At 33.5% G+C, this 14,618-nt stretch overlaps 1 protein-coding gene and 1 pseudogene across 1 annotated transcript in view; one reads left to right on the top strand and one right to left on the bottom strand.

The window, feature by feature from the left end:
* The window catches only part of LOC128186458 (uncharacterized), a 70,317-nt gene that overhangs the window by 8,841 nt on the left and 46,858 nt on the right, over window positions 1–14,618 (top strand). The window contains exons 3-7 of the mRNA XM_052856228.1: window positions 7,497–8,304; window positions 8,443–8,748; window positions 8,833–9,105; window positions 13,383–13,691; window positions 14,330–14,614. Of these exons, the coding sequence (XP_052712188.1) occupies window positions 7,716–8,304; window positions 8,443–8,748; window positions 8,833–9,105; window positions 13,383–13,691; window positions 14,330–14,614 (1,762 nt within the window). The 5' untranslated portion in view covers window positions 7,497–7,715. The remainder of the gene's footprint in view (window positions 1–7,496; window positions 8,305–8,442; window positions 8,749–8,832; window positions 9,106–13,382; window positions 13,692–14,329; window positions 14,615–14,618) is intronic.
* Window positions 1,384–2,666, bottom strand: LOC128186462 (uncharacterized; annotated as a pseudogene).

Raw genomic sequence — 14,618 nt, 5'->3', positions numbered from 1 at the left:
CTTCCTTTTCTTGATATAAGACAGCTCAAAGCCCCTTTGCACTGGCGTTTGTATATAACACAAATGGTTTGAAATAGTCTGCATACCCAAGCACTGGTGGACTTGTCAACTTCTCCTTAATTGTCTCAAACGCTTCCATCTTCTTCTCGGACCATTTCCAAGGAACTGCTTTAATTGGTTTGTTTCCCCTTCTGTGTGTCTTTCCTCTATGTGTGTCATGAACTTTTAGTAATGAGTGCAAGGGTGCTATTATCTTGGAAAAGTCTTCACAATCGACGATAAACCAAGAAACTGTCGTAATTCTTTGACATTTGTCGGAGCTTGCCAGTCTTTGACTGCTGATATCTTTTCCGGATCTGTAGAAATCCCCTGATCTGAAACGATATGACCCAAATATGAAATAGACTGTTTAAACAATTCGCATTTTGAAGGTTTAAATTTCAATCCATGGTGTGCTAGCTGTTTAAAAACTTTTTTCCAATCGTTGACAATGCTTTTCAAATGTTCTAGAAAATATCATTAACATTTGAAGAATATTTGCTATTAGATTTTCTGATAACCCCTGAATCTAACATCTCTTTCACATGCTCGCTAACCTCTTCTAACATATTAGGAGGTATATTAATTTACGGTTGTTTGAATGGATTTTCATCGTCTAATTCAGTGTTATGTTGCACTAAGTCTGTTTCACCCAAATCAAAAAGACCCTTTTTTCTCTTTCAAGTTGTTCTGTATTTAAATTAGAATCAATCTTAACTCCAAGACTGATTGGATCGGTGGTCTCCGACTCCTCACTCTGTTGAAAATGAACAGAATTATTGACAATCTTAACTTCTTTTAAGTTACAAAGTATCATACCACTTAATTGTGATCGGTTTAGCAGTGGTATTACAAACTGTAACCTGTACGGTTGGTTTCATAGAACCTGACAACTCAACCACTCTTGGACACACTGTAAACTTTAAATCTTTGTCACAATTTTCTGTCATACTTTCTTTTCTATGTTCACCATTCTTTTCAATAGTGACATTTCTCTTACACACTGATTTAACCTGGTAAGATTGACACTTTAAAGTATCTAATGCCCTTTGCCATTGTAATGGAATGCTAGTACATGAAATGTTGTTATTCAATACATGTATACAAATTCTAAGTACGTTAGTACCAATGATAATTGGACACTTTTTGTTGAATTTTGTGTCTTGTACAACCAACATAGGCACAAAGAACTCAATATCAAAGAATGAAATCTTTAAAGTACACTCAATATACCCCTTGTATTGTAACAATGAACCACCTGCTACCGATACTTCCAAACCTAGGTTTGCTAAATTTTCAACTCTGGTTGATATTCTTATAATTTGTACCTTGTTATTGAAATAGTTGATACAATAGTACCACTATGATATCAGTAAGTGCATTCGTCTTTTCACTCAGTATTTCCATGTTAATTTCATTTGACTCACCAATTAACTAACACATCTGTTGGCCTTGAGTAGAACTTGTCCTTTACATGTTTGGGGGTTTATCTGAATTATTTGAGTAGTAACCTCCCCTGTTCTGTCTTCTGCCTTGGAATCTGCGGTCATAACTATGTCCTCTTACTTGGCTAACATTACCTGTATAGTTGCCTCGACCTCGTTTATTGTTGCCTCTACTCCATCTTCCATGATAATTGTTATTCGACCCAGTCTTTTTTCTAGTATCTAACTTAGCTAATATCTGATTGAACAATTTATCTAACTTACCATCAAGTGTCTTCTTCATGTCTTCCATTTTCTGTTCAAGTACCTGTAAATCTGATTTTGTTGACATACCATGTTGATGTACGACTCCTTTCCTCTCATCAGCTCTGGTACTAATAGACAATTCTTTCTCAACCCTTCTAATTTCTAACAACAACTTATCATATTTGGTAATGGAGTCATATTTATATCGGGTCTGCCCTTTAAGTTTTTCCGATCTTAAAGAGGTCCAAAACTTATGTCTAAGGAAGTCATTCTTAGAAGCTTTGTCATGATACCCATTGTCTATTGCATTCTGCAACATTGTTTCTAATCTACACCCAAAGGAAGTAGCACACTCTGATGGTAATTGATGAGCACCAAAAATTTCTGCATAATCATTCCATTATCTGAAACATCCCCAAAAAGTATGTCCAGTTTTTCTAGTATATCTCTTAATCTAGCTTTCTCCCCTAATGGAATCAACATTTGCTTTGCTGTACCCCTCAGGGACCTTCTTTCACTCTGAATGTTACTACTTTCTTTAACTCCGGGATCATTTTTTAAACATTATACCTCGTAACGCCACTCTTTATATGACACGTCTCCTTTCTGGGGCGGAGCATCCCCAGAGAACTGTGGGATTCTAAGAAACTGTGCTTGATTTACTTCATACACATGAGTTACACTACTCTCCTCTCTTTCACTGTAACCCTTTTTTCTTCCATCTTGAGATGGAACTTTGGTATTAACTTTAAATTACACACCATTAAGCTCATCACCGCTTTCAAATTGTTTCCCAAGAGGTGGAATTTTGCTATTTATTTTAAATTTTACACCATTAAGTTCATCACCCTCTTCAAATTCAAATTGTTCAGAAAGTGGGTCAGGTGGAGGGGCATTCTCTTCAATCTTAACAGACTTGGATTCCCTATCCCCCATCTTAGGTGTACTAGCATCAGCACCAGCAAAATCTATCTTATAATCCACCTCTGAAAACATCTCTCTCGACCTTTCTTATCAACTGACATCTTAATTTTATCAGCAATAGAATGATCTGATATGATAGATACCAACTGAACCTGGACCTTCACAAGCACAATTGAACATATGTAAACACAATTAAACCATACAACTGAAATATAGCATTGCATTGCTATGGCTTCAAGTTTAAAACGCAGCGCTTTTGTAAAACCAATCCAATAAAAATCACACAACCACACACACACTGGCTGGGTAAACACACAGGTTGTTTTGTTACTATGTCTAACTACTGATAAATACTTCAGAAATGAGTGTACATAGTGTTAGATACGCACTGGCGTCGGAAGCAAATTGAAAGTGGGGGGGGGGGGGGGAGGCTAGACTGATCCTCAGAAATATTGAGAGAAAAAACCTAATTCTCAAAATCTTGAAAATCCTAATCCGGGGGGTGGGGGGGGGGGGGTAGTATACCTATAGTTCCAAAAAAAACAACCTTACCTACCAAATTTTCTTCTTTTCTAAAATAACGAAATTCCTATTCCGTTCGGGGGGGGGGGGGGGGGGGCTAGACTGATCCTCAGAAAAAATATTGAGAGAAAAAACCTTATTCTCAAAATCTTGAAAATCCTAATTTCAAGGGGGTTTAGTATGCCTTTGACTCTGACTCCAACTTCTCAATCTTTCTAAGGTACATAAAGGAACAATTATGTTTCCTACGAAAAAAAATTTGGGGGGGGCTGAACCCTCTATTCTGCTATGTGCCTAATGATAAGGTCTAACTTTGCAAAAAAGTGGGGGGGGGGAGCTAAGCCCCCCTAGCCCCCTCCCCCAGGTTCCGACGCCTATGATACATGCAAGGTATTAGCTATGATTGGTACTGACTTAACTAATTTTTCAAAAAAGTTAATAACAGCAAAATTTGAATAAAAATACTGGGCACAGCACAACCCTGAAATAAAATGATGAAATAAAATTCAAAATAAACAAAATTTTAAACAGAATTTGAAAAAAATAAAGAACTGCAGTATAGGCCTTTGTTAAACATATGAAAAAAAATCAAAATAACAAACACAGCGAATCTAAAAAAAAAAAAATATAAATCAACAAAAATGAAATCGAAATTAACAGAAAATCAAAAACAGCTAATTGAAGTTTCCGGAAGTAATAAAGTCGGGTCCGGATTCAAAAATTCTTTTCTGTTTCAAAACACAACCACGGGAATATGGAATAAGCACTCTACACTGACAGACACGTCACACAGAGTAAGAAAATTAGTATGCATACTGGGAAAAATTACAACGCATAATTTACAGTACCTCTTTTCTTTCGCTTCTTTCGCTTGCAAGCTGTAACTTTGGCCTTTCCAACGATATGGTTGATTGCTCACGTATCGTAGTTACTCGATCACGTTATAACGCACCTTTGAATCCGCGCGTTTTCCCGCCAAATACCTTTTGGTCCGTGAATAACGGTACTGGCCAGGTTTCACAAATATTCAAAATTTAACACAATTTAACACATCTCCCTCTTTCATTTCGAACAGATTCATCACATATTAATTTTACATATTTTGCTATATAGACACAGACGAAACTCTATTCACAGGAGGCACACAGAGAATCTTTACCTTTAAGAATTCTATGAAGTTTCGTCCCCCGGGTGTGCCAATGGAAAAAAAAACTTTAGGTTGCTGGGCCTGCTGGTCCCGGTCTTGTAGTTCACATTTTTACATGAAGGATAGACGTGGGCGCCACTTGTAGCCGATGTCGATGGAACTACCTCGGACAACCGGATTTGGTCAAAGGTTCACTTCATTCAGTATAATTATAAGTTATACAAAAACCTGTAATAATTCATTATAATATTAGGAATACATAATTATTTAACATAAAGCAATTACACAATTACATTTATTAAAACTCCTTACCGGGACAGCTTTCCCCAAGACAGACAATATATATTTCATCAGGATTTTCAAACGATGTGTCTGTCTGGACATCGAAGTTGAAAGCGTCCAGTTATTTAACACATAACATTTAGTGCAGAATACTGGCAGGAACAGGTAAAACAGGTTTAGATATCATGTGACATTCATTTATAGATGAAGTCGGTCGTCGCTGGGCTAAAAATAAACACTCGCACGCACACAAACACTCTCAAAACAAATGCTAAAGCGCAAGTACATATTTAATTATATAACCCTGGTTACATTACCGTTTAGTGTTCAAATTCTCTGTATATTGATTTGTGTATTTTCAGTAGAGTCGCGATTCTCTCAAACTAGAAGTGGTAAATTCCATTGTTTATAAAAACGATGCATATGAATCTTGGGTGTATAAACCCATCAAAATTACGTAATGTAAATACAAAGGATCACTTCTAGATAACTTAAGTAATATACAACAGCTATTGTTCGAGTTTTCGTGGTCTCGCTGACAACGCACTAATAACGCAGTAGGGGCACGGTACAAATGCTAATAAACGCAGAAGAAACATTAAGAGAGCGCGATGAACGCAGCAACAGCTCTATGTTGTCGCTGTGTGAACGCAGCCACATGAAATACAACTCGTTTAAACGCTGTGGATGCACAGTGAGAGAGCGATAGAGACACAGTGATATCCCAAAGGACACTGCAATTAGCTGCGTTCATTGAGCGCGCCAACGGAGCTCTAGTGGTGCTGTTGGAGACCTTACGGTGCTGTCACGGCGACCTCAATCCACTTCTGAGGCGTGTTTATCAGAAGGCAGAGCCACGGCGCGTACTTTATGCATGTTCAAAGTGCAAAGTCGTAATTACCTGAGATGTCCATTGTCAAGTCGTACATACAATTCCTGTCTTTATTTTCGGGTTTTTTTTTACGATAAATAAAAAAATTTAATCAATTCACTTGAAAATCAGTAGGGTTTGTTCTTTTTGCCGTGCCAAAGAAGTGTACAAAGTAAAATGAACATTCATCAGAAGGTTATCTTTGAATTTGCTAAAAAGCTTAAAATGGACACACACACACACACACACACACACACACACACACACACAGAGGGAGAGAGCAGCGATGCTATATAAAATCGAGATTTCGTTTAAAAAAGGCGCCGTGTTTAATGTTAAATGCATACTTACATTACAGTTATATAAAAAAGCATAATTATACCATTGATTTTTGTTTATTCTTGTCCTTTTAAAAATGGTAAGTATCATCAAATTTTAGGACAAGGTATTTTTTTTACCAATAAAGTCCCTTGTTCTTTCAAAAACGATTCTTTACCATGCACTTGCTAGTTTATTTTTGTGGTTAAAACATTCTATTACACAATGCCTATCGGCTCTGCGATGGTACACTCATGAAAGTTTTGCTAAATAATGCCCTCTTGAGACTCAGGCTCATTTCTTAGAATGTATCTTGTCCATCACATCTCTAAATGTATGCTTTGATACGGGACAATTATATGCTTTTTTTATTTTCCATTGATCTGCGTTTATTGAATGAATTATAAAAGTGATGACGATTACCTGTAATTCTGGGGGGGGGGGGGGGGGGGTGGGGGGGGGGTTATCCGAAAAGGGTTTATATAAAATCGTATAAAAATATAAATCAATATGAGCTGCAATTTTTTCTTTCTTTTTTTTCTTTTTTACAAAATGTTATTTTCCAGTAAAATGGCAAAAATATTATAGTTTTAAAGTTCTGTTACCCATATTTTTGTCGGAAAGGCCGTAAAGAAGCCTTATTTGAAGCACAATCGAATTATTGTCGTCCTGTACAAAAATTGATCTGCTTTATATTCCTTTGAAGGGAAATCTTTCTTCTGACCAAAATTAATGATTTGATCAAATCTTATATTATTTATCATAAAAGTATAATTAAAAGCTTAAGTCGCATGCAGGCTTATCATACTAGCAGGTTTTTGCGCCGAAATAAAATTCTAAAAAATACAGATCATATTGCTTTAAATGGTTCAAGCATACATGTTGACGTAAAGTTAAAACGTAAAATAAATTATCTACACATGATGGTCAACACATTTAATACATTAAAGAACCATTTTTAAGAAAAACATTTTTTACCAAAGGTCATTTTTGGGGCAAAAAATCAGCTTACATTGATATTGCACTTACATGATTCTCAATCGCTCAATGTTGGAGTGAGAATATGAAGTTTTTGATAATTTCAGCGTTGTTACCATAGCAAACTTTTTGAAATTTATTGTAGCTTGTCTTACCCAGCGGCAACTACATATTAAAAAAAAATTACGGATATTATTAATGTCATAATAAACTTAAAAATGGTTACAAAATGGTTACAATTTAAGAATAGGCGTTTTCCTCCAGAAATGTGTCTTCTGTAATGTATCATTTCACAATACATCGTATATAATTTTATTACTTAAAAAAAGATAAAACTATTCCCATTAGTTTTAATTCGTCATTAAACTAGCTTATAATTTGTTTTCTATTTTTTTTTTTTTGTTTTGTTTTTTTTTTTTGGTTATTTGACAGATTGTTCCCATAACACCAGTTGAAAGTTGATTTCTCTTTTTAAAAAAAATGTTAACAAGTTATGATCAAATGAGAATGTTATGCTAGGTCCATTCACTGTACCCAACATAACTGTGAGCGTAATAAAAACAGTCATCTCAATTTATGATCAATACTGTTGCGGTTCAAAGTGAATATCGACTTTTTATTCCTAAATTGTTTGATTGAATGATATTTGTGGGTATTTTGAATTTTCTTTAATTATCTTTATTCACAACATCTTTTTTTTAACCTGTTGCTTTTTTATTTTCAGAACATTTTGAAATATGCTTGCCAACCCGTCATAATTTTTTTTTATTGAAATATTGTTGAGTTGTATGCCTGGCTATCAAGAAAGAACATTAGATAATCTGCAGTGCTGGTATATGAAAAAACTTTGAAACCAGTGAACAATTCGCACTTTGAAGAATGTATTAAAATATCACTTAAATAAGAATAATAAGAAAGTATTTATAAGATTAACCTAAATGATATGAATTCATCAACAGGAGTACATAACTTTCATTGTGTGACAATAGCTAGTGTTGATTTCTTAAAACTGCCTCTAAAAGACATTTTGGCTAGTCGTATAAAGCCCGAAAATCTCTTTAAAGAAATAAATTCATGTTCAACTCTTTTGTCTGGAAAAGATAAACTTCGTCCTGACCAACAGAAGGTCTGTTTTCTTCAACCACCTGACATACCTGATTACAGCAAATTTGATGTCACTTTGCTGTACACCCTTATTAGGAATTTGTGCCCCAAGCCGGAGCCAACACAGGGATGGGGAAAGGAACCAAAACCCGCAGATAAACAGATAAGTGACGATATCGAGCGAATCAGGCAATTCAGAAATAACTACTTTGCACATGCTAGATGTGCTGCTTTTACGGACAGTGATTTTAAAGCTATTTGGGATAATTTAAGAGCTGCTGTCGAGAGAATTCAGAAAAATGTAAATTACACTGTAGATTATAATGCAGAGTTGATAAAGATAGAAAGCTCTAAATGTGAACATGACCATTTCGAACAATGCCAACTTCTTTTGAGAGCCTATGCAGGATTAGATAAAGATGACAGAGGTGAGAAAGTACAATAGTAACACACTTTGTATATTATAAGCAACTGCATTGTTACATATAGGCCTATATATATTGTACTCACATAAAAATATCATTATTACATGTGTTTTAAAGTATTATGAACAATTTTTTTATCAGCTGATCCAGACTTTTTCATAAAGGGTCAAGACGCGGTCGTATGTGGAGAAAAGGCACAATTTGAAGTAGACGTGAAAACATCAGAACTTTCTTGTTGCTTAATAAAATGGCAGAAACGCAATGGAGAGATCACAGAAGACATTGATACGAGTAAAATGAAGTACAGTGGTAGTTCGAAAAGTATTCTTGTCATACAATCTGTATGTAAGAAGGATGAAGGGGAATACCAGGTCGTTTTCTCACGGAAATCAAATGAAAATGAGTACAAACTTTCGACAAATAAAATTTGTCTACAGGTTCTTGGAGGTATACAGTTCTGTGAAATAAATTGATATACCAGTGATAAAAATGTAGCTATTGTTTTGCAATTAAAATATATTTTGATTACAGAGGTGCCGGAATTAACCGATTTGGAGGTTATACCAGGAAAACAAGAAATCAATATATGTTGCTGTCATGCAGTTAAAGAACTATCACCTTCAGTACAACACATCGAATGGAGTAAGAATGACAGAATTCTAGATGAAAAATGCAAACCGTTACTCGCTAAACATGGTTATAACTGCTGTTTGGAAATACCATCACCGTCTTTAGAAGATAGAGGAAAATATTCATGTACAGTATCCAACGCTGTAGGATGTGTCTCAAAGCATGTTATTATTGGTAATGTTAATATTTTCAATTACTTGTACTAATACAACTTCATGTGTATATCAAATGCTAACTTTTATATTGCAATTTAAACAAGAACCTGCATACGCATGTGTAATTGTACTTATTAAGGTAGGGTTTGTAGCTTGAATGTTTAGTTCGTTTATAGGACTTGTAACTTCTTTAAAATCTTTTTCGTATGAAATCCAAAAAATTTTGCCAGAACCGTTTGATAACTACGAAAGACCGAAGTTCGTGATTTTTAACTGTTATTTTGATGAAATGTACACATATTCGTGAAATGAAAACGCATGTGAATTTTTTATGTGATTAGTATGGGGTATGCTTAAAATACTTGAAAAATAATGTAAATCTTTGAACATCATAAATCGTTTCTATCAATTTTTAATGAACTACTTAAAAATAGAATAGGATGCATAAAAATTCAACATTTTGAACTACTTCAAAAATATTATGTAAATGAAAACATTTCATTTAAAACTATTTTAAGTCCACCGATTACAGAAAAAACTAAACAGCTAAAACACTATCTATAGTATGTCCCCAGTTATTGCTTCCATCTTTTTTTTATGATTTTTAATAAAAAATACACATACCTGTAAAAGAAATACAGATGAAATCGATAAAATGAAAAATATTAAGATATTTACGTACAAAGATATTTATGATTATCGAAATATCAAGCGAAAAGTGATGGCAGCAAAAACGCGGGACAGAGTTTAAATAAACCATTTATTACATAGTAAATCAATGCATGCAAGGTTTTTGCATATGCAATACAGCTAACTATATTATACCCATATCAGTCTCAAGGGCTGATACATGCACGGAGTCTGGAGGGCTGATATTGATATGCAGGGCTGATACATATCCGTATCGTACCCTTCTTGGAACTTGTCTAATTTTTTCCACTTTATATAGGTAGAAATTTAGGGCAATGATTCATGCGTCACAAAACAATGTCTGACGTGATTCACGCGTTATACATCTTCATTGAATTAAGGCATAAAAATGTCTTAGATATGGTATTCCTATAATATGTAATAAATGTAATGATACATACCATTTTTTTTATTACATCATGTATCAGCCCTCGACAGATATCAACCGTCAGGCCTTCTGTCTTATGGCTGATATTGGTGTCTCAGGCTGATACAGGGTGTAATATGGGAAAAGTATGTATTATTCTCTATGAATTGGGAACTTTTTGTGGAAATTGATAGAATGATTGTGTCCTGTTACATTTCCAATGTAAAATACAAAACCCATCGAAACTAAAAACCAAATTCAGTCAATTATTAAAGCATTTAAATTTTGACGTCATATCTGAACTTAAAGGTATTTGGTGTTGCGTCACAATGAAAATCTGAGTTATCTATAATGTGAGGTAGCTGCTCGGTTTGAATACATTTAAAATTTATGAATCGTATTCATTATTCTTTTACAAATACTCTTTAATACGTTTTTCTAAACAAGCAATATAAACTTTCAGCAACTTGTACACTTTATAATTTTAACGCATTTAAAACTATTGGGCATAATTTCTTTATTTATCGATGCGTGCAGTATACGCCTCGTTTTGATAGATCCATTATTATATCGTTTCGCAATTTATCGTTGCTAAAATAAACTTAACAAGAGAAGTCCTGCTGAGAAGTTAATAAACTTAACAAGAGAAGAAATTCAACCGCACTGTTGAATTATAATAGTTCTTGACAAAACTTAGAAAAAAAGATCAACTAAAAGCATAATGGGTTAAACAGATTGGTTTTATTATTGTTTTTGTTTTACGCTAGGCCCTATTGTTTTCGATAGGCTTCTTTTCTTTATTGTTCTTTGTTATCAGAATCTTCTGTTTTCAAGGAGGAACCTCTTGTATTTTATGGATCTCCTTTTATTGTAATTTTTTTAAATTATTTTTCGGACTCCTTCTCGGCTTAATATCTCAAAACGTTTTCATCAGATGTTAATGAAATTTTCTGAACTTTTTTGGACTAACCTTGCCTAAAAGTTATAAAGTTTCCGCGATTATGTCACTACCTTTCAAAATAACGTTCATTCTTATCCTTTAAAAAGTTATTTTTCCGGGAAAATCTCAATGAACGATAAAAATATTGCTTTAAATTATTTACTCATGACAAATGTATCCTTATTATGGTGTCCTTGGGGATTTAAATTTTTATTAATTAATTTTCCTTTTAAACCGGAAGTAGTTTTGTTTTTCCTGCTGAATAAAAACCTGGAATCCGTTTTAAAATTGAACAATCCATTGCAGTGATATCAAGCAAAAATAAAAGATTTTTCCCCAATACTTTCGATTCCTGCGGACTTTGTTCACAGAAAAGTTGAAAGTTTAAATTATAGCTAACTCGTACAATAACTGATTTGAAAAAGTATTAAGTCGTACCTAAATTTATTCGTTTATTAGATTATTCACTCATAGTTTATTTTATTTTTTTTGTAAACTCGTCTTGATACCGTACAAACTGTGGATCTAAGTACCTTGACCATTAAAACACTGCCTGTAGATCAAAGAACCGAGACAAAATATATCCAAGAACTCGGTCCTACATGTTTATATGCACCAACTTTGGTCATACACACACGGGGTATGTAAGAGCCTTGAGCATACATGACCCGCATACAAAACTCATTGGTGCCATGCAAACTATGGATCTTAGAACTTTGACCATTATAAGGGCTGATTCCTTTAATTAGTGATTAAGAGGGGTTTTAAGTAATATATCCATAGCACTTTATTGAAAATTTTTTGGGAATATGTTATAGAAGCAAAAATCTTTATCTTACAGTTATATAACCATACATTATTAAAAGTTTCTAATGCGTTACGTATCTAGGTATTTTAAAGGGGTAGAAGTCTAAAACTTTGATCACTTATATCTCTTAATAGTCAACTAGTTTTGAAAAGCAATATAGAGAAGAAGATGCTAAAATAATGTTCCAAACAATATCTAGCCATCAAAACATCGGTAAATGGCCCCGATAAGGAGTTCGCCTCTAAAACGTTCTTTTCCAAATAGCTCTAGAACGGTAATAAATTTTGAAACACTTATTTTTTTTTTTTAATAAACTGTGTTTAATATTAAAAGACCTGTCATTTGATGTCAATAAAGATAGACTGTTTCCTCACATTAGGGACCAGAAAGGCTTTAAAAACTTTCTTTTATAGCGCTTTACTAAGAAATAATTTGTAATATGCTATAGTAGAAATTTTTAATCTTACAGCTATTTATCTTTGCGATATAATTTTTCTTTCTTGTGCGTTATGTATTTAGGGGATTCAAGGATTAAACTTTGATCATCTATACCTAAAAAAGTTATATTTTTAAAAGCAATATAGAGAAAAAGATACTCATATTGATGTACTAAGCAATATTAAACCATCAAAATTATGTTAAATTGCGCTAATATGAGAATAAGGGGTTGGCCACTTAAACTTTCTTTCCCTGATAGCCCAAAAACGGTAATGAATTTCAAAACTTTTTTGAATAAAAAGTTTGTAATAAGAAGACCTTTCATTTGATATCAGGAAAATGGGATGACCCTTAAAATAAGGAAGAAAGAGAAGTCTAAATTTTTTCAACATCTTTATATTCACATATTCAGATATTTTGTAATAAGTTATAGAAGCAAAAATGTTTTACAGCTATTAACCCATGCAATATAGCAATTAACTTGGATGTAACGTAGTTAAGGGTTTGACGGACGAGAAGTCCAATTCATTTAAGATATGTGTATTAAAAAATTGAAAAAAGGATATGTGATAGAAGAAAAATGTCTGTTTAGAATCAAAGAAGTTTTTATTTTATAACAAAAAAGGGGCAGGTCCAATAAATGAAGGACCAAGAGGGTGCTAAAGGCTTTCATTCGTAGATTATTTACTCATAGACTTAAAAGTTTCTCATTTTTTTTTTACCTAAATATACGGATTTTAAAGAGCTAGAATTCCAAAAGTTTGATTTTTTTTTCTAAAAAATGAGATATATTTTGAAAAAAATTAATAGATGTTGAAGGGCAGTAAGACTCTGCTCCCATTTCAATATCATGTCTGGTTAATGAATATCAAAGTCAAGGTCATATTCCCTTTTAAAATCGGACAAATACCTCCTTCTTTATCGCAACGACATCGTGCCTACTTATCAATCTAGTTATTTCGAATGTGTATATTTGTTCAATTATTAATAGTTTTTATTTGATATTATGTACTAGTAATCCAAATGAAACATACTTATTGTCATTGTTTTCAGACGTTCCAAGTGTAAAAATCTCTATCAAATCAACTGTTTCTTTTTATGGATCAAAAACAACCATAAAGTCGGTAGTTTTATCAAATCCATCACCTGGAAAAGTAGAATGGCAGAGAAGCAAAGATGGAAACACATTTGATTTCATCGACATCGAACAACCGAAATACTTTGGAAGTTTAAACTGTTCTGAAAGTCCATATCTTGTTATTTCAAATACGACTTTTGACGACAGGCTTTATTATCGTCTTCTGGTTTGGAATAAAATTGGAAAGAATGTCAGTAACGTGGTTTATCTCAACGTCACAGGAAGTATGGCCTTTTCTTAACAAACAGTAGCTCTTAAGGTGCCTCACTACACCTTGAAAAAGTTTCTCAAATCAGCAGAAAATTACTTGATTATAATAGAAAGCATGATGGATAAGAAGTGTATATGTCAAATAGGCGAAAAAATGTGCAATTTTAGTTAAAAAATGATATTTTCAAAAATTTCATTCAGTAAACATAAACAAAAGCCCCAGGTGGATTCGAACTCATGACCTGCGGTTCACATGCCTGATACTTTAACCACTGAGCTATGACGATATACATCTGAATCGATTGATACAAACAGTTTAACAAAACATTTAAATCGCCATCTTGTGACGTAGTGTCTTAAAAAGTATAAGTCTCGGTGTAGTGAAGTACCTTAAGTAAAAAAAAATTAACGCATAGAAATTGCTCCTCTGATTTTCATAACATCAAAAAGTAATCGTATTGAAAGTTTAAGGTTCACAGTATACCAGCTTTTTAAGGTTAAATTGAAAAAAAAATATGTTTTTTCAAACAATTGATATACATGAATTAAATTCAGCTGACTTTTAACCTGCCAATTTTAAACACACACACCCATAGATATATAAATATATATTCCAAACTACTTAAATAAAACAAAAGATCTTTTACCTTAGGTACTCCAAACATCACAACATGTCAGAAAACAAATATTAAAAGCAAAACAGTAACATTAATTGGTACTGTGTTTCTGTATGATGATTCGCCGGAAGTTTCCGAAGTTTTCTGGACAAAGAATGGGATTAGAATTGATACTCAAAAAAGTGGTGGTAGATTATCAGAAGTGACCATTAATGATCCATCATTGACCATCAAAAACGTCTGCCGTGATGATACTGGCAATTACCAACTTACAGCTACGAATGCAGTCGGGTCAACTATAAGTGACAGCATCATTCTTGGTAT

The sequence above is a fragment of the Crassostrea angulata genome, chromosome 6, assembly GCF_025612915.1.
Source record: "Crassostrea angulata isolate pt1a10 chromosome 6, ASM2561291v2, whole genome shotgun sequence".
Lineage (NCBI taxonomy): Eukaryota > Metazoa > Mollusca > Bivalvia > Ostreida > Ostreidae > Magallana > Magallana angulata.
This window is presented reverse-complemented; position numbering and strand designations above follow the sequence as displayed.